The sequence below is a fragment of the Peromyscus eremicus genome, chromosome 19 (assembly GCF_949786415.1).
Source record: "Peromyscus eremicus chromosome 19, PerEre_H2_v1, whole genome shotgun sequence".
Taxonomy (NCBI): Eukaryota; Metazoa; Chordata; class Mammalia; order Rodentia; family Cricetidae; genus Peromyscus; species Peromyscus eremicus.
The window spans coordinates 25,177,595-25,198,254 of NC_081435.1; the positions used below are offsets into that span (position 1 = coordinate 25,177,595).

General features: G+C 50.5%; 1 protein-coding gene across 2 annotated transcripts in view; it reads right to left on the reverse strand.

The window, feature by feature from the left end:
- Positions 1–20,660, reverse strand: part of Nrg2 (neuregulin 2) — a 192,231-nt gene that overhangs the window by 56,175 nt on the left and 115,396 nt on the right. Inside the window, exon 1 of one of the 2 annotated variants that reach the window (XM_059246738.1) lies at positions 1,196–1,333. The exons of the other annotated variant lie outside the window; for it this stretch is intronic. Coding sequence (XP_059102721.1) covers positions 1,196–1,286 — 91 coding nt within the window. The 5' untranslated portion in view covers positions 1,287–1,333. Of the gene's footprint in view, positions 1–1,195; positions 1,334–20,660 lie in introns of those variants that run through there. 2 annotated transcript variants of the gene reach the window in all.

The window sequence follows — 20,660 nt, forward strand, 5'->3', positions numbered from 1 at the left end:
AAACAGGGTAGGAAGAGATTTGGTTTTCTCCCAGTCACATTGGAAGCTTTCTAACCTTCAATCAAGTGCTAGTTGGATACTATTTTTATTGTGCCCTGGTGAGAACTCCAAGGTGGGCGTGGACCAAGAAAGATGGGCACACTTGTCTAGAGAATACCATTCAAAGTCCAAAGTCTCACCTCTAAAAAGTACTTTTTGACTTCACCCTCAGAAAGCCTCAGTTACTTCCTCTGTAGAATGGGGATAAGACCACCTGCACCCAGAGCTGTCATGGGCAGTAAGAGGAGATAGGGCATTTGAACTCATCTAGCTTGCTGGCTAGTACAAAGTTGACTTTAAAAAATTTTTTTTTTACAAAGTAGGCAAGGAGAAGCTTGCCTGAGGAAGGAAAATGAAGTGAGAAGCCAGGGCTTCCCCAAAGGAGGCCTCAAGGCGAGCCTGGTTCCCACAGGGAGGATGTGCATGTCTTAGGCTCTGGGCTGGGCAGTCCAAGGCCAGCATACCCCTTCACCCTGCAGCTGCCCAGGGTTGGCACCAACATGGGCCCCTGTCAGGATCTCCGCTCACTCAGAGGGAAGGGTGCAGAACCCAAGAGCCCAAGGGAATCACCAAGAAGTCCAAGGCAGGACAATCATTCCATGCCTGGTCACCCTCTGGAGGACACATGTGTCACAGAAGCAGCAGTGTCCCGCTGGCTGGGGTTCGCTCCCAGGGCAGGGTATCCCCTCCATCTCCAGAGGTGGCGGGCGTGCTGCCCAAGCTCCAATGGTGGAGCAGAACGGATGGAGGTGTGGCACAGGGGTGGGAGTAGCCGGAGAGCTCAGCCGGCTGGGGATCCCAGCAAAGCAAAGGCAGTGACAGCTCCCTCAGTGTGGCGGGCTAGGCCCGGAGTGTGTTCGCCCTTACAGTCTCCGTCCGTGTCCCCGGCGCGCGCTGCGCCCACTTGCTCGGTGGCAGCTCGGTCTCACCCGGGGAGATACTCGCGCGGCCACCGCCGGACTCCGGGCGCACATCCCTCTCCCACTCTGCCGCGCCGACCGGCTCGACCCGCTCGCAAACACACACGCCCCGGCTGCTGTCACCCCGGCGCTGCTCGCTGCGCCCCAGACTCACCCGCGCGGCGCCTGGGGCGGGTGAGCGGGCGGCAGGTTTCTCCCAGCGAAACGGGGTTCCTGGGCGCGCCGAGGTGCCCTACCTTTCTCCCCGGGATCAGGCTCCCGCTCCCGCTTCCTTCCCTCTCGGTGCTTCTTGCCGCGCCCGCGGCCCCTCCTCCTGGGCTCCGACATGCTGCCCGGGGTCCTGGGGCGGAGGGACGGCCTCGGCTCTCCGCTGCCGCTGCCGCTGCGCCCCCGCCGCCTGCAGCCCCAGTGCCTGAGCGCGGCGCCTTTCTTATAGGCGGTCACACCCTCCGGGGGAGGGGAGAGGCGAGCCTTAACTCTTCCCCTCCCGCGCCAGCCGCCCTCCGCCCACCTCCCACCCGCCCAGGCCCCGGGGGACCATGAGCGGTGGCTCTGGGCCCTGCACCCCCCTCTCTGGGCCCACCGAGGCAGACAAGACGTGCGCCCAAGAAGAGCGCCTTAGACCTCCTCGCCAGAGAGGGGGCTCGAACTGAGCTGGGATGGGGTGGGGGAGCATAACTGGGGGGAGAGGAGATGGGATTCCCCCAGCGAGGGCCAGGCTAAGGACAGTGTGGGGGCGGGGAGACAGCCAGAGATGGGCCCAGGAAAGGACCAAAAGGAAGCCCACCAGCCGGCGCAGAGGGAAGGAAGCACCCTTGCCTCCTGGAGTTGTTCTCCAGTTTTGCCTGACAGTTGTCTTGTGTCTCCTCATTCCCAAGGGGCTGGTCTCAGCCTCACCGGAGGTCACAATAGAGGACATACCTTTATGTACCCTCACTTGTGACTGGCTGAAAGAGCCCCTCCCAGCCAAGATGGGCTGCAGCCTACTTGAGGGAGCCCGGGTGCTCCAGGTGGGTTGGAACCCCCCCCCCCCCCCCACACGAACTGCAAACCTCAGACCAGGCGAGCAAGCAGCTCCAGCTGGCTCCTTTCTGGGAGGCCTGCGAGGTGAACTCAGAGGCGGCTGCACCGCCCCCCTGCCCTAAACACACATCCTACAAAACGCAGGGATGAGGGCTGTCGGCAAGGACACAGGCTCCTGCCTCCAGTCTGTGGTGCTGAAAGGGTTACACCGCAAAGACTCTCCTCTCCTGGCTCCCAGAAAGCCTGAGCCTGCGGTTTGCCTGCCTAGCTCTGCCTGAGGTGTCCCCTTACAATCATCCTTCCTAGAATCCCAGTCAGAGATCATCCTGGCCAGTCCTCCATCTCCTTAGCAGAGGGTCCCAGTGCTTCTCAGGACAGAGTCCTTCTTAGAACCTGTCTGCGGGAGGCAAAGACTCTGGGTCAAGGCCAGGGATTCTGGGGCTCCGGGGCTGCCCTGGGGGCCTGCCTGATCAGAATTGTAGGCCAAACTTGGTAGGGGAAGTACAGAAAGAGATGATGTCCACGTAGAGAGAGCTGATCTCTGGTGCTCTTGGGGCCTCAAGTGAGTCTTATCAGGGGCCACTTCAGGGGAGGCTGAGTTTGAGAAAGAGCAAGCCCCTCTCTCTCCACTGCAGTAAGGCACAGTGAGTGCTCACCCTTGCAGCTTTGCTCTGTGAGGGAGATGGCAAGGGATCCCAAGAAAACTTCTCCAAGCCCTTTTCCAATGTGCAGTTTCCAAAATGTCATTCATATAGTCTGTCCCCAGTCTCTGGGGTCACCTCACTTCACCCCCTCCCCCTGTCCGCTGACTTTGGTCTCTCAGCTTGAGCGTTGCCTTTTCAGTCTGAGTAAGCTTCCTAAGACCCAGGCCCATCCCTTCACCCACCCACTAAACCCAAACGCTTCCTTGGCAGCCGAATCCCAACCTGCCAGCCCTCAGATCGGAACTCGGAGCTCCAAGTCCGGGCTTCAGCCACACTGACCTGCAGGCCACATGTTCCTTCCATGTCCTCTCCACACCCCTTTGCACACTCTAAACTACCCTCCCTGCTCAGGGTGGCATTCTCCCTTCCTGGCCTAACCCACTGCTCTGTTCACTTACTTGGTGAAGACATGGGAAAGCTCCCTGTACTCCGGGCACATTGCTGGATGTGAAGGATGTGGCTGTGACCAAGACAGGCTTGCACTGACCTTATGTGAAGGTGATAGCCTTGGTGAGGATGGGCAGACAGCGGACTACACAAATAATGGATTAAATCTGTGCTAAATATGAAGAAGGTCTGTTCATTCAGTAAACATGTATGCTGAGCTACAAGCAGGTGGAGGGGACGAACTTCAGTGAGGGAGGGCTTTCCACAGGAAACATTTATTCTGGGATCTGAAGACTGAGCAGGACTCAACCAGACAAAAAGGAGCAATAGCATGTACAACAGCCCTGAGGCAGGAAGCTTTTGTGGTTTTGCAAAATCAAAAGACAGCCAGCGTGCCAAGGTGTGTGTGTCTGTGTGTCAGGCATGTGTGTGCATTTATGTATGGGGGGGAAGGTGGTCCATGTGCTCGGAAAAAAGCCAGGAGAGAAGATAAGCGTCAGTTAAATTAACCAGGACACTGAAAGCCCAGTGAAGACCCTGGGCTTTGTTTTCAGAGCAGTTAGTTGCTTCTAAATGCAGTGTGGGAGAGAGGAGAGAAAGGGCGTGTTCTAGAAGATTCTGCACTTCCCAGATGCCACTTGGGTCCATGTGAGCGACTTTACTTTCTGTCTGTAGCTCCCATCTCCATCTCCCCATTAACTCAGATCTCTTTCAGGCTGTGACTCTAGTACTTGGCACACGGAGGGTTGGCGATACCTGCCATTCTGACAGCTAAGTGACTCTCTCCCATTGGAAGAGTGGCTAAGGACAGCAGTGGGACAAAAGGCTCCCAGTGGGGGCACTGGAAGAGAGCCTTCCCCGGCGCAGCTCTCCTGGCAGTCCATGGCAGTTCGTGAATGACGCAAGTCAGAAATGCCATGCAAATTTCAGGGGTGCAAGCTCTCCAGGGGGCTAGGGCATGCAGACACAGTGCGGAGGGGGAGCAGGTCATGAAGATCTGGATTTCAGTGTGTGTGTGTGTGTGTGTGTGTGTGTGTGTGTATGGGACAAGTGAGGGGGGTCCTGGCAGAGAAAACAGCTTCAGGGAAGGAGGCAACTTTGGGTTAACAGAGTTCTCACTGAAAAGGAGGCCTGCTGTCTTTGGATTTTTCAGAAGAGGATGGCCAGAGCGACGGAAGTTATCTGTGCCCGAGCAAGGAGCAGGTTAAGTGGCAGGACAGAGTTAGAAACCCACGCATTTGGGCACTCACAGTCTGTGCTAGTATGCGCCACCCTATAGCTTGGCTGGAGCTGGCAGAAGAGAGTGGGCATGGAAAGGACCCCTGCCTTACAGCCCAGGTTCTGTCACTGGCAGGAACACCTCTGTCACTGGAAGGTGGAAGACAGGAGCCCCGGGGCAGGTAACAAGCCCCGCAGTATCCTTCCCTCCCTGCTTCTCCAGGGAAGGTAGGACTTTGGGGCACTTGGAGTAGGCAGTGATCTGCCCCGGCTCCCCTCCCTCCCTGCCTGTGCACCAGAGCTCCTGCTGAGGGCCTGAAAATGACCTGTGAGCAGGCCTGTGGCCACAGGCTTTCCTCTTACCACAGGCTGCTGAGTGAGTGAGCCTGGGAACAGCCGGGAGACCACACCACCCAGCAAAGCCTGTTTCACAATGGGATTCTAATAGCCACGCAAGTCAATTCAGTTCCCGTGAGGAGAAGAGACAGCACAATGCTCAACTGGCGTACAAACTGTTTTTTGGGTTTTTTTTTTTGTTTTTTTTTTTTGCCTCTTTTAACATTTTCCCTTCCACTTTGAGGCCGTGCCATGAGCAAACTTTGAAGTTTAGGAAAGTTTAGACTTGTTTGAGTCATGTGCAAAAATACCTTTGAGTAAAAAAGAGGAAGGAAGAAAACCGAAACCCAACCACCACCCGACACTACCTTTCCCTCCCCCCCCACCCCAGGACTTTGGGGCTCCATGAATCTTACCTGCAAAATTTTCCTGCAAAGTGGTTTTAGGGACTGAACCAGGCTTGCTTCCTCCCCCTGGACTCACTATCCCATGGGAATTCTTTTTTAAAAAGCATTACACTTTTATGTATTTATTTCGTGTGTGTTCACGTGTATGTGTGCGGGCATGCACATGCCATAGTGCCTGTGTGGAGGTCACAGCGCAGCTTGTGGTAGTCTGCTGTTCTCCGCCTTCACCATGTGGGCCCCTGAGGTGTAAACAGGCTTGGTGGCACGTGCCTTTCCTGGTAAGCCACCTCGCTGGCAGCCCCTTCCCTGGGAATTCTTTCGGAGGTACCTCAGTGATGTAGCTTCAAGTAGGCTTTTTAGAGGCTCCTGCCCCAGAATGCCTCCCCCAAAGCCACTGCTGAGCTACCAGCTCTTTCACAGAGGGTCAAAAAGTCCTTAGAAAAGATGAGGCTGACCTCACCCTCAGTCAACCCCATTGAACCCCTCCAAGTCATGAGGCTCCTCTCCTCTCTTCTGCTCTCCACCCAGTGAGGCCACCAGAGGAGGAACAGAGCTAAAGGCCACTGTCTGAAGGACCACAGAAATTCCCACTCACCCAAGAGCTTCTACAGATTCTGAAAAACTCATTCTTTCCAGAGCCCCAGAATGCTGGAGGTCCTGGCTGCTGCCAGTTGGACCCAGAGGAGCATATAGAGTTCAGCCCTGGCCTACCCCTGGCAGGGACAGCCCTGGTTCCATCAGAGTGGGTGGGCAGGCTTCTCCTCTCCCCAGATATATACCCTGGCCTGCAGCTTAGCACCTAGTAAATCATAGAAAGTTCTCATCTCACTCAGGGGTGTTCCAGCTTCCGCCTCCCTTTACAAAGGATTCGTGGCTATGAGGGAAAAGGACATCTGGGCTTGGGCTCAATTTCCCCCTGACATTTGGTTTGTTTTCCCGACTGGGGACCTAGGTCACACAGCAGGGAGCCATGTCCTAGAATCCTTGGCCTAGGAATGTGGGTGGCTGAAATGACTGGGGTGGGAATGGGGGACACTTGAGATCCCTGAAGGAAAGCTTGAGGCTTGATGAGCTTGCTTCTGAAGCCACACCCTAGCTTATCACCCAGAGGTGCCACACACACACACAAGTGCAGTCTTCTTGCATCAGTAGGGACTAGAGTCAGCTCACTGACACTCCAGACTCAGCCCTTGACAGCTCATGGTGCTCTGAACAACATCTGGTTCCCTTTCAATAGGGGTCTCCAGGACAGTATCACTCAATGAGTGAGGAAATTCATCCATGATCTCTGAGATTGGAAGGCACTTGAGGAGGGCTTCCGGTGCTTGTAGGGCAGGCCCACAGAGCTAAAGTACAAAGCCTCACCTCTGACCTTACCCTTTGCTTCCAAAAAAAACACAAGGTCAGTGGCTCTTGGTTATGGTGGCTGCTATGGTGGACATCGATCGATGTCTCAATCTTTTACAAGGCCCTATGGCTCAGACCATCTACTCTTAGACCAAGAAGCTAATTCATGCTCCTTGCTCAGGAGTTGAGTCTCTTTTCCTCATTTCAGACCCTCTATGGAGAAAGAAGGAGGCAGAGGGGAAGCGCAGGGCCATCAGCAGAGGAGCCCTGAGGAGCTAGCTGGGAGAACACAGAAGACAGAGCAAAAGCACTGGCCGAAGCTACCTCGGGAGCCTCCCTTGGCTTCAGAGGCCGCTAGAAGAAAAGCCAGACAGCAAGAGGAGAGAGAGCAGAGGAGGGGAGAGGTGAGGCCACAGACAGGCCTGGGCAGGGCTGAGAGGAAGTGAGAAACTAGAGCAGCCCCAGTGATGGTGTGTGTGTGTGTGTGTGTGCGTGTGTGAGGACAAAGAAGGGAAGTGGAGCAGAGGCTGGGGAGGCAAGAGGCAGGCCAGGTTCTCCTTCCAGAGTCCCCAAGGCCTGCTGTGTCCATTTGGAGGAATCCTTTTCCCTCTCTGGCCTGCTTCCCCACTTGAAGTGAGGCTGGACTACTAGATTATCCCGAGCCCTTCCATGTGGGGAGTCTAAGGACTTGTGCGGAGAGGAGCAGTTACTGGCCACAGGCTCTTCGCCTAAGTCCCTGCGCGCCCTTAGCCTCTCTTCTGAGGCGTCTCCGCCTGGCAGCAGCTCCTCCTTGTCAGTCTGAGGAGGCAGGCAGGGCCTGGCTGAACGCCTGCATCAGGGAATCAGGTTTGCTTCAGGTGAGTAAGCACCCCAGAACCTGCTGCCAGAGTATAGCCTTGGGCTTTGTTACCCTGTGTGGAGACACCCCAGAGGCTCTAGCCCTTCATTTGCTGTGGTTCTGGGTCATGGCTCTGAATGAGGTGAGGGGTGGGAGCCAGCCGCCTTCCAGAGTGGGGGTGATTCAGTCCTTCTGCCTGCCTCCCTCTTCAAGCTAAGTGCATAATTACACAGCAATAATACTAACCGGCACCTACACACCAACTCCTGTGTAAGTACATAATTTATTTATGTAACAACATAATGACTTCTTTGCTGGCCTGGGAGGCAGGGGGACCATTTGTAAGGGCTTAGCTCCTGCCTGTCTCACCCTGGGGACACAATGACTGTGTGGATCAGCAACCTGGGAGAGTCCTGCTTCCCCAGGAGCGATTGTCGGCTGCCCTGCTGTTTACACCCTGGCCACGAGGAGCCAGCTTCTCAGAGTGTCTGCTTACAGGGCTCCATCAGCTCTGGGAGGTCAGGCTCCAGGAGCCAGCATCCATCCTCAGGAGGAGAGCAGAGGCTCCTCTAGAAGAGGAAGTAGGAGAGACACTTCGAGCCAGGCTGGCACATTGGGAGAAACTCCTGGTCACCACCCAAGGAAACAAGAAGCCTTGCCCAATCGAGGCATCTAGGAGCCTGGAGGCCAAAATTTCTCTTCTCTCTCTCAGCCCTGCCCAGCTTAGCCCTACCCAGCCCAGCCCTGTCACCCCAGGCTCAGCTGCTCCTGGGACCACAGCCCAGCTTCCCAGGCCTGGTCTGGGTGCTGGAGCCCCTGCCATCTTTGGCTTGCTTGGGGAATTCCCAGTGGACAGCTTCACAGCTTTGTAGTGGCCGTGGTAGGTCTCAGAGACTGTCCTGTTCCTACTACCCAAATCACACCCCCTCCAAGCACCCAGGGCACCCATGTACAGCACAGGAAAGTGCCAGCATTGATCATAAAGTGCCCACCACCAGAACACTGAGGCTACGACTCCTGAACCACTGGTAGCTTCCATGAAGACCAGGTCAATAGATACAGAAATGGGGGAGGGGGGGCATGTACATTCCCTTTTCAGTTCAGCCAGACTACCCTCCCTCCCCTCGAAAAGTCATATTTTTGGGGGAGAGGAGCCCTGGGGACTATTTCCCTTTGAACCCAGAGCCCAGCAGAAATGGTGATGTTCTCTCAGGATCATTCTAGCCATTGACCATCAATGAAGAGCTCTGAGACTCAGGTATGTCCTCAGCTCTGGGAACTCTGACCTTTGCCATTGACCATCCCAGCCAGCTCTCTAGCAATCTCCTTTTTTTTGCCTCTGGCAGGCTGCCCACGAGTTCTCTGGAACTCCTTTTCCAAGGCTTGCAAACGGGTATCTGCAGGGCTATCCACAGGGAGCAGCAGGCATGCACGGCTCCAGGAGCTCTGAGCATCTGCCTTGGGCCACAGCGTGCTTGAGAATTTCTTACAACAACATCTAATCAACATCACCATCATCATGCCAAGGAGGAGATGATAAAGCTGGCTTCAACATTGCTCAGAATCTCTTCTCTCCACCTTACCTCTGTCATCCAGGCTTCTGGTAAGAGCGGCTCCCTCTCTGCCACTCTGGAGCAGCAGGCTTTGGACAACAGTGGTTCATGAAGTGCCCACCACAAGCCTTGGTCCAATTGCTTCCACGGTTTGGGGGTTCTGACTGACGTCTGGCTGAGTGCATTCTGACATGATTTATACACAGCGCTCCCCTCTGAATGATGCTGCAACTCCAGTGCCACCAGCCCACTCCCTGGCCCCAGGGCTGCTCTGACAGTCTTAACGGCATGCAGGGCGCCCCAGAGCCTTTCTTTCCTTCTCTACCATTGCCTTCTCCTGCTCCTGGGTCCATAGTCTCAGTGGAACAGTGCTAGCTCAGCATCTGTTTTATGACCAGCTCAGTCAATGCAGGGGATTGCAGGATACAAAGGCCCTGCCTTCAAGGACAGGAGGAGGACCACATTTACACAGGGAGGCACAAATCAGTTGGAAATAGCAGCAGCAACTTCGATGGCACCCTAGGAGAGAATGAGACTGGGCATTCTTGAAGCTCCTGGGAGGCATGACCTGGCGGGGGAGGGATCATCCAATGAGCTTCCTGTAGAAGGACAGGGAAGAACCTGTCAGAAAGGGCAGGAGTCAGGCTGTGAGCTATGCGTGAGGATATGGAGGTCAAAGAGAGAGGTGCTACCTTACAAGAGGGACGGTGGCACCCCAAACTCCACTCCTTCAACCACCAGCCTTTCCTTATCCCTACCACTTCAGGACTAAGAAATCACACATTTGCAGGGATCATAAAGCTACTCCACAAATGGAGTGTAGCCCTGCCTTCCTCTAACTGACTTCCAAGGTCCCTCAAAGAACACTGCACCCCCACTCAAGGGAATACACACAGGCACACCCACTCCACAGCCATGGCTTCGTGACCAGCTTTGGCCGGATTCCCCCGGCCCTGCCCGCTCCTTGTGCCGATTCTCACTCATTCACTCAAACCCTCTACACCTTCAGCCTCATCCCTCTTATCGCAGGCCTTCCGCCCATTACATAACTTTGTTTGGGATTATTTTTGCCCAAAGGTATGAACTACATTTCTGCATATTTAAACCGTCCTTGATTCATTGCAGTTTCTTAGCTCTGTTTGCCCAGGTGCCCGCCCCACCCACTGGCTCTGAGGCCCCTGGGAACATGCCCACATTGGGCTCAGCTTGCCCCACAGCTAACAATTCTTCCACTCCGGGACCAGTGGAATGGACACAGGGCCACACTGGGTCCCTGTTCAGGGGGCCTTAGGCTACAGTAGACCTCAGGGCTGGCCCACTGGGACCTTCACAGCTACAGGACTTTCCTCTGCTCTCCACTCTCGTCTCCAGCGAGCCCCACGGAACTCTCAGGCTTGTTCCTTTGGTGCACCCTAGCTCTCCGGCTTCAGGGTGTGGCCCCCACAATCCAAGGACTTGGCGGGGAGGAAGGGGCAGCGGGAGGAGAGACAAAATACTAATTAATGGTTTGTTTCCTAGTAGTCTCTTGCAAATAGAATAGCTTAATGTAATTACTGAAGTAGTTGCAAGGGGCTCCAGCTGCATTGTAAAATAATTATCTGACAATCATCATTTTATTTTTAAGAGCTCATTAACAAATAGGCTGTGAATGGCTTTCTCGCCTTCTCTCCTGCTGTGGAGACAGGGTGATTTAGTGGGAAGAGGACAATGGGATGGCCAGGGCCTTTCTGTCCAAGGTCACCAGTTGGAATAAGGATTCGGCTCAGCAGCTGCAGCCTCCAGGAGGGGTTGGCGCCAGAGACACTGCCAAGGCATGACCAACTCAGCGGTGGCCAGGGCCCCCCAGGTCCTGCCCACATTCCAGTGCGATCTGATGCAGGCCCCAGATCTTCGGGTCCCCAGAGAGGACACTGACCTCCATGGAAGAAACCGACTGCCCCCAGAACTTTGCTCCTGGTACACCAGCACGACCACTGTGTACTAAAGGCCCTGTTGAAGTGTGACCCACTCCGTTGCTGGATACCAAACAAGTGCTAGGCTGGGCCACCTGACCCACAGGCTGGCTCTCCTAACACTTCTTCCTTATATTGCTGTCTGGTTTACGAGCAGTGGGGTTCCATAGTCTTCCAGATTATGAAAGGCTGTGTGGTCAATTCCAGATTATGGGCTGGTTAAAACGAAAGGATGGTGGTGACATTTTGCGTGACAAAAGCTGAGATGGGGTGTTACAGGGGACTCGCTCTTGGAGTATGGAACAGCCTAGCAAGAGTGGTAACTTCAGACGATAAAGACAATTTTTATCTTGTTTGACGTAAAAGACACGTGAAGGGCGCCATGGGAGACGAGGCTGTAAGACACGGGCAGGTGACCAGCTGTACAGGTATCAGGAGGTCACGGTAAGGAAACGGGGGAGACTGAGTCATCAGGGGGACAAAGTTGCAGTCTCACTTAGGATGCTTGCTGTGAGGGTGGAATATTGACCCCATCCAGAATGTTCTAAATTACAGTCTCTTGGGTGAGGTCAGAACATGGAATTAATTACTACTGATGCAGATAGTATATGAAACACCCTTTGAAAAAAAAACTGGCCCCAGAGAATCCAATCTTCACAACTCAAATTGTCATTTAAAGCTCTCTAGAACATGCCCCCACCATCAATGTTCCTATTACTACACTTTTAAGTTAATTGAGGTATAATTCACATACCAACAAATCCCCATTTAAAGTGTACAATTCAATTTCTTGCCCATTTGTAGAATTGCGTAGTCATCGCTACATAAATCTTAGGACATTTTCACCAGTCGTAAGAGAACACTGCATACTGCAGCCTCTGCCCCAGGCAGTCAGTGATCAACTTTCTGTTTCCACACATGTGCCCTAGTCTGGATATTTTCTGAAAAACATGTCGCCTTTTTCGGTTGGTATCTTCCACTTGGCATGACGCTCTCAGGGTTCATCCACGGTGTGGCATGTAACAGTACCTCGTTCTTTTTACTGCTGAATAGTATTCCATCAGTATATCCACAGAGGACCTGCCAGCCCGCTTCCCACTGTAACTGTAACCATTTACATTCTCACCAGCAGCTCATACGTTTTCTGATTCCCTGACATCACTGATTTGCTATTATCTGATAGTTTTATTCTGCTATCCTGGGGGATGCAAAGTTCTATACATATACATGTATGTGTGTATTATATATACATGTAAAATTTAAAAATCAGCTTTATTGTGACATAACTCAAGCACCACACAATTAATCCCTTTAGAGTTTACAATTAATTTTTTGTTGGTTTTTTTGAGACAGGGTTTCTCTGTGTAACCACCCTGGCTGTCCTGGAACTCTCTCTGTAGACCAGGCTGGCCTTGAACTCACAGAGATCCACCTGCCTCTGCTTCTTGAGTGCTGAGATTACAGGCATGCTCCATTACCACCCAGCTACAATTAAATATTTTGGGGGAAATATTATATCATTTCATTTCCCAGATCATTAATGAAGTACATCATCTTTTTTGGTTACACATTGGCTATCTTATATCTCTTTTGGAGGACTGTCTGCTCAGATCCTTGGCTTACTTTGTTTCTAGCTTTATTGAAATACATTCAATACATAAAAATTGTACATGCCCATTTTAAAATTGGGCCATTTATCTTTTTATGATCAAGCTGTTAGAGTAATAACTCCTGGCCTGAAGATCTACAGCTTATTTTTCTCCTAAGAGCTTTGTATTTTGAAGCTTTATTAGGTCTTTGAGTCACACAGTTAGTTTTTTTGTAAATAGTGCAAGGTGTTCTTTTGTATGAGGATATTAGGTTAGCACAGTCCCACTCCTAAAGCAATCACAATTATGAAACACAAATGCCTCCAAGTAACTACCATGTGGACTGCCTTCTGGGAACCACTGAACTAGAGAATAGATAAGTAGGCTGTGTAATGGGTGAAAGGGTTTAAACTCTGTGGTTTGCTGGGTATGGTGGTGCCATACTCAGGAGGCAGAGGCAGGTGGATTTTTGTGAACTGGAGGCAACCTGGTCTACAATTGAGCTCCAGGTCAGCCAGAGCTACATAATGAGACCGTGTGGGTATGGTGGTGCCATACTCAGGAGGCAGAGGCAGGTGGATTTTTGTGAGCTGGAGGCAACCTGGTCTACAATTGAGCTCCAGGTCAGCCAGAGCTACATAATGAGACCGTGTGGGTATGGTGGTGCCATACTCAGGAGGCAGAGGCAGGTGGATTTTTGTGAACTGGAGGCAACCTGGTCTACAATTGAGCTCCAGGTCAGCCAGAGCTACATAATGAGACCGTGTACCAAACACAAATGAAAACTCCAGTGGTCGCTTTCAGAGGATGAAAGAGAGACACATCAATGAAGGAAGTGGTGACACCAAGTGATGGACTTGATGTGATAATCCCTAAGAGGTCACAGCTGCTATGCTATCCAATAATTACCACTGGTCTTTGTATATCACCTTACAGTGAAGACATGCTTCCACACGCCCTGCTCTGTTCAGTACTCCTAGTAAACTACAGAAGGCATTGCTGTTTTCACAGGCCAGAAGGGAACTGGGGGTCCAAGATGTACCTGGGAAGCATCCAAGTGAAGCTCTGGGATTGATTCTCACCATCAGTGACTAGACACTGATAGATGCTGGACAAGCAGGGGGAAGCTGGCTGAATGCTCTAGAAAGATTGGCTTTGAGCTGCCAGCTGGAAATGTCTAGCAGACAACAGAAAATGTAGGCCAAGAAGTCAGAGTTGAAGGCAGAGTTCGGAGAGGGCACCACCAGGGGCAAAGGACACAGAGGAAGGCAGAGAGACTCATGGGAAGATGCCCATACTTAGAGACCGGGAAGGAGCCAAACAATTGATGTGAAAAAGCCAGGAGGGGGTATTTTTCTGAGGCTAAGGGTGGCAAAGGCTGAATAAACAGCCGGGAGAGTGGAACATTCTGAAAGGTGGAGGGAACCGGTGGTGAGGGTGTGTGTGTGTGTGTGTGTGTGTGTGTGTGTGTGTGTGTGTGTGTGTGTGACAGATCTGAAGAGTTACCCACTGGGTTGGACTTTAGTGGCTGAAGGAAGGGACTGTGATGCTTGGAAGCAACCCTTGCTGTGTAAGGCAATTAGCCACTCTATTCTCACACAGAGAATTTCCCCCTGAGTTTTAGGTAGTAGGTCTTATGCAGATGCAACTCTTGCTGCCTGTGGAAACCCAAGAAACTTCCAAACTTAGTAGCCTTCCAGGGCAAGGGAGTCAGGATAGGTTTCTTCAGTCTGAGCACAGGTCAAATAGGCAATGGGGTCAGGTTGGTTGCTCTTCCTTCCTTCCTTCCTTCCTTCCTTCCTTCCTTCCTTCCTTCCTTCCTTCCTTTTTTCCCCTCCTTCCCTCCTCCCTCCCTCCCTTCTTCCCTCCCTCCTTCCTTCCTATTTATATATTTATTTATTACGGGATCTCATGTATCTTGGGCTGACCTATAACTTGCTTTATAGCCATGGATAGCCTTGAGCTTTTGATTCTCCTGCCTCCACCTCCCAGGGGCTGGGATTACAGGAGTGCAGCACCACACCAGATGTATTAGGGCTTTGTGCATGCTAGGTGGGCAGTCTACCCACGGAACTGCGTCCTTAGCCCTCAGTGCTATGAGTCTGAGCTTATTGTCAAAATACCAGTGCCGTGTCACTGACCCTCCCCACCTCTGCCGCTTAGGCCTCCAAAGCAAGACGTACTTGCCAGGGACCTGGTCCTTTGCTTGACTTGTGTGTATTGGCAGCACGAGAGAATGTTCTTCGGAGTTCCTTGGATTGCTGCGGTAAATGATACTCTGGAGAGAGGTGGGGCCTTGGAGGCGACAGGATGAGAGATGCAGTGTTAGACTGATAAGCATCTGGAGAAAGTTGCTGACCCCTCCCTCTTCCACATCATAGGTCCGAAGGGTTTGGTTTGGATTAGGGTGGAGGTGGGGAGAGAGTCGAACGGCTAAGTGTCCAGCTCTCTGATAAAACGATTCTACCAACAGGGCTCTAACACGCAAGCTAAGGATGAGGAAAACAGTCATGTTGAAGACAGCCTCTACCTTGAGGAGCTCACAGCTGCCAGACTGAAAGTCCAGACATATGGTTTCTCACATGTGTTTGGCACACAAATATTTGGGAAAACAAAATGAGTTAGAAAACCAACGCAAGGCTCTAAAAGAGAAACAGTGAATGTTACCCACGAGATCCTGGGTAACTAACTGCTCCAATGGCAAACACGCTGCTGATGTCAACGAGCAGAGTGCAACTAAAATGCAATAACTGGGCAAGGCAGAGATCATAGGAGAAACATCCAGACAAGACACTCTTGAAAAACCAGAGAGATGGCGAGGGCAGTAAGCTTTGACCTGTTCCTGAAGTTTCCTTTTATAAACTTGCTTAGACTCATGACCAAAATGGACATTCTAGAAAGCAAGTGCTGTAACAGTGTGGAAGGGGGAGTCATTGTGGAGGAATGGGACACAGGTGTGTGGTGGGGGGTGGGGGGTGGGGGCTTCCGAACAGGGAGAACAGTACAGGCGGGGCGGGGGGTGGGGTGGGGGGCTTCTGAGGCAGGAATGTGTGTTCTGTATTGAGGCCAGTGAGGACTGCAGCTGAGCAGAGGGGAGCCTTAGATCCCCACGTGAAGGCTTACCAGCCAACCTAGGTGTGTGGATCTTGTTTTCTGTGTCAAGGGGAGTTTGGGGTAGTGATTCTCATTACCGCTCACATCTGTGAGGATGAAATGAATTAATCCAGGTTAAGTTCTTGGCACAGAGCTCAGTGTTTATTATTATCACCTCAGTGGTTTGTCTCCCACAGGAGCCAAAAGATTCTTAAGGACAGACAGGATTCCATCTACCAGAGAAGCAGAGTGTTCAGCTAATCCAGACTTGTAGGGTCAAAGAAGGTTCCCAATCATAAAACATGACTCGTCTGAGTCCTTGAAGATTAATCAGGAGGGAAGAAGGGGATATGTGGAGTGGAGGCTGAAAGGAAGAAAGGAAGAATGTTCCAGACAAAGGCAAAAGCATATACTAAAGCCTTAAAGATATAGAGAGCGTAGTGACTAAAATTAATTCCATTGCTATCCTCTGAGGGGGTGCAGTACCCACATAGCAAGGTTGTGCTATGCAAGATCAATAGGCAAGAGTTAATATAACCTTTACATATATATCAGTAGCCAACAAGTAAAATTGGAATTAAAAACACGTTTTTGGGGGCTGAGACAATGGCTCAGAAGGTAAAGTGCTTGCCATGTAGGATATGTGTTCTAACCGTAGCATGCACATACAAAAACAACAGACTGCGGTGGCACATATATGTAACCCCAGTGCTGGGAGGCAGATAGGAGGACCCTAGAGCTTGACAGTCAACCAGGCTAGCTTAACTGGAGAGCTACAGGTTTAGTGAAAGACGCTATCCCCAAAAATAAGATGGAGTGAGCTCCAGGAAGACATGTCGTAACATTGATGTCTGGCCTCGATACATGTGCACATGCAAACGCGGGTGCACACATCCTCCACATCCTGACATTGGTATTAGCATCCTCCAAAAGGAAGTATTAGGTGTAAATCTAACAAGTGATGTGCAAGATCTGTGTTGGTAAAACCATAAAACTCTGACTAACAAAAATCAAAAGAACTCAGTAAATGGAGAGATACTCCGTGTTCAAGGATAGGAAGACTCAATATTGTCAACAAATTGATTCTTTATAACTTGATGTATAGGGAGACTCAGAACTGTCAACATGTTGGTTCTTTATAACTTGATGTAGAGATTCAATGAAATCTCAGTCAAACTCCCCAGAAGTTGTTTTGTGGATATAAACAAATTGATTCTGAAGTTTATGTAGAGGGAAAAGACCTAGGATAGCTACCCCATATTGAGGGAGAAAACCAAAGATGAGGATTGACACCATCTGACTTCAAAACTTATTGAGCAGTGACAGTGGTCTAGGCAGTTCGGCATTGGTGTGGGAACAGACCATCCGCTCAAGGGAACAGAGTAGAGACCCTAGAAACAGACTCTAGACATAGTCACCTGACTGTTAGCAAAGGAGCAGAGAGGATCTTTTCAATAGACCGTGTTAGGACAACTGTACATTCCACCTCCAAAAAGATGAATCTAACTGACTTCACACAAATTCATTCACAGTGGACTATAGACCTAAAGAGGCTATAAGGCTACTAGAAGACAAAATAGGAGAAAATACAGATGACCTGAGGGCTAGCAATGACCTTCCAGCTGTAATACTATAAACATGATCTATGAAGAAATGATTGAGAAGCTGGACTTCATTGGAAATTTGCTCTTTAAAGGATTACGTGAAAACAAGCTGAAGACGTGGTGGGGAGGGTGATGTTTGTAAATCATACCCAGTAAAAGGACTGACCCCCAAGATAAACGAAGAACTCTAAGATCTCAACAATGAAACAAAGTAACCCATTTAAAAATGGGCTAATGGGCCCGGCGGTGGTGGTGCACGCCTTTAATCCCAGCACTCGGGAGGCAGAGCCAGGCAGATCTCTGTGAGTTCGAGGCCAGCCTGGGCTACAGAGTGAGTTCCAGGAAAGGCGCAAAGTTACACAGAGAAACCCTGTCTCGAAAAACAAAACAAAACAAAACAAAAAAAAAAAATGGGCTAATGGGTGACATAGCTCAACAAAGAGGACGTATAGACTGCAAAGAAGCATTTGAAAAGATGTTCCAGGGCCAAGGGCACAGCTCAGCTCAGTTGTAGAGTGCTTGCCGAGAATTTGCCTAGCATTTACTGGGTTTGATTTCCAAAACCGTGTGTGTGTGTGTGTGTGTGTGTGTGTGTGTGTGTGTGTGTGTGTGTGTGAGAGAGAGAGAGAGAGAGAGAGAGAGAGAGAGAGAGAGAGAGAGAGAGAGAGAGAGAAACCCACATATTATGAGAGAGAGAAAGAGAGAGAGAAAGAGAGAGAGAAAGAAGAAGCCTCATATCATAAGGTAATGGTAAATTCAAATTCAAATGAGACATCACTACACATCTATTAGAATGGCCAATCTCTAAAATTTTGACACCACCACATGCTGGCAAGAATATGGAACAATAGAAATTCTCATTCATACCTTCCCTTATATCTAGCAATTACATTCCTTTCCTTGTTATTTATTCAAATGAGTAAAAAAATATATCCACACAGAAACTGTACACATGTTTGTAACAGCTTTCTATATCATCATAAGACTTGGATGCTCTCACAATGTCCTTCAGTATGTGTATAAATAAACTATGGCTCACTCAGACAATAGAATATTATTCAGCTCTAAAAAAAGAGCTATTAAGTTGTGGAAAGACATGGAAGTCACTCACATTGCATATTATGAAATAAGAGAAGTATAGTATGATCCAATCTATGGTATTTTGGAGACAACAGAATGTTCAACAGTTGCCAGAAGTTAGGAAGGGGGTAATGAATATATGGAACACAGGGAAAATTTAGGGCAACAAAACTGTTATACATGGTACTATGATGGAGAACATATGCATTAAACATGTGTCAAAACTCACAGAATAAACAACAGAAGTGGACTCTAATGTAGACTATGGCCTTTGGATGACAATGTATGAGTGTGGCATACCAAAAGAGAAGGAAGTCATGCATGTGTGGGAGCAGAGAGTGCACAGGAACTTTCTTATTTTCCTGTGAATCTAAAATGATATTAAAATATTATTTTATGTATATGAGTGTTCCGCCTGCATGTATGTACGTGCAACATGTGAGTGCAATGCCTGCAGAGGCCAGAAGAGGGCATTGGATCCCAAGGAACTGGAGTGGCAGATGGTTGTTGAGAAGCCATGCGGGTGCTAGGAAATGAATCCAGGTCCTCTGAATGAGCAGCAAGTGCTCTTAACCATTGAGCTATCTCTCTACTCCCTATGGTTAGACAACCTGGAAACAGAGAGACTGAGCAGCCTAAGCTGGAGCAGAAATAGGTTAAAAGACTTGATATAGAACTTGGCCCCTTCCCTGCTTGGGTGTTAGTTAGCCCTGTGGCCTCAGCAGGTGCTAGACTTTCTGCTCTAACTCTGAGGCCTAGGCTCCTCATGTCCATAAGTGATTTGGAAGGCTTATGTCCTCAGCAAGGGCTCTAGTAGCTCTTGCATCCTGTGCCTGGGATCTAGGATGCAGAGCTTGGGGACTCTGGCTCTTTGGTACCCAAACTTGAGAAGTAACCCCTGGAGGCCACATGGGCAAACCCAGAGCTCCTGCGGCAACTCATAAGGTCCAAGAGACAGTAAAATCCTGAGTGCTGATGGGATCCACTTGGCTTGCTGGGGACTGCCACACTTGGGACTCCTTGGCTCCCTGGAGGGAGCTGCTGCTCAGGTATTTACACTCTGCTCAAATGAGTGGGTACCATGTCCCGTGGCCAGGTGGCTTGGTGGTGGACAGCAGTCCAGGTGGTCATTTGTCCCTCAAGCTAGTTACCACCAGAGCTGTAGAGCCCAGCGTTCCACGGGGACGCTAGAAGGCTGAACGAAGCCCTATCCTACCTTCTGCTTGCCAGCTCCCATAATGCTGTGGGCCGGGTGCCCAGCGGATCTTTGAGGGGCCCCACCCTGGGGAGAGGAGCCACCCTGGCTGTCTGTGATCAGGAGTCTCTAGCGGGTTTCCAGTTCTTCTGATCAGCATTGGACAAGCTTTAACAATCATCTTGGTGCTGACTAAATCAATTAGATTCTGACAAGAATAAATCTTGTGGGTCTGTGAGACAATATCAAAAGTGCAGAATTTCTGGTAAACGAGAAAAAAGGAAAAGCTCTGCGTATTTTTCTTAAGGGCAATGAATTATACACTCCTTGTTGTGTTCCACAGACGAATTACTCAACCAGCTTGCTCTGTTTTAATTAACCCAGCTAATAACTTCCCTGCTGGATTCCCTTGTTCATAACTTCTTGGTTTCACATAATAACGTGTTTGTTTCTTCCTTTGTGCTCTAACGAAATGATAATAACCTTCCCTGGCATTCATTTCATCCTTAATATCCGGAGATTTCATTAATATAAACCTCTTTCCATCTGCTCTCGCTCCTTTTAAAGGAAACGTTTCTGTGTTCTCTTTCCTGGTCTTCTTTGGTGGGGGAGGTTCAGCTAATCTCCTTCCTCCTGGAAGAATCCTTCTGCATGGTACCCCTGGGCCAAGAAGGCCTGGCACAGCCTCCCTGGGGACCACAAAGGCCTGGAGTTGCTAAACTCTTTTGCAGGGGGCGCGGGGTCAAGGTAGAAAAGTAAGCGTTACCACTGGCTTCAGGATGTTAAGAAGAGCTTCCTAGCCGGGCAGTGGTGGCGCACGCCAGGCGGATCTCCATGAGTTCGAGGCCAGCCTGGGCTACAGAGTGAGTTCCAGGAAAGGCGCAAAGCTACACAGAGAAACCCTGTCTCGAAAAAACCAAAAAAAAAAAAAAAAAAAAAAAAAGAAGAAGAAGAGCTTCCTGCCCAGGTTTTAGGACAGTGGGGATTGGTTAAGACCAGGGGTGGTGTGCAAGAAGGGCAGGAGAAGAGGGGGCAGGGGCTGCCCTGAGGTCGAGGAAGACATGTGATTTTTTTCAGGGAAAGTGGGGTTGGCAGAGTCTGTCCCTGTACTGAAGACCTACTGTGTGACTGTGAGGCATGTAAACTTAGCCCTTCTGCTCCTTTACTGTCTAGGTATCATCCGGATACTCAGGAGGCTGGGGACCCTCATTCCACTCCTAAAGAGTCCCTTTAGTGGTGGAACTTTCCAGAGCACCAACAAACCCAGACCCTAAGCTTGCATGTTGATTGTGCCTGTCCTGAATGTCACAAGAAGGGAAACTTGCAGCTAAAGTGGCGGTTGAAGGCACTCCTATCCTATGGACATGATTTCTGC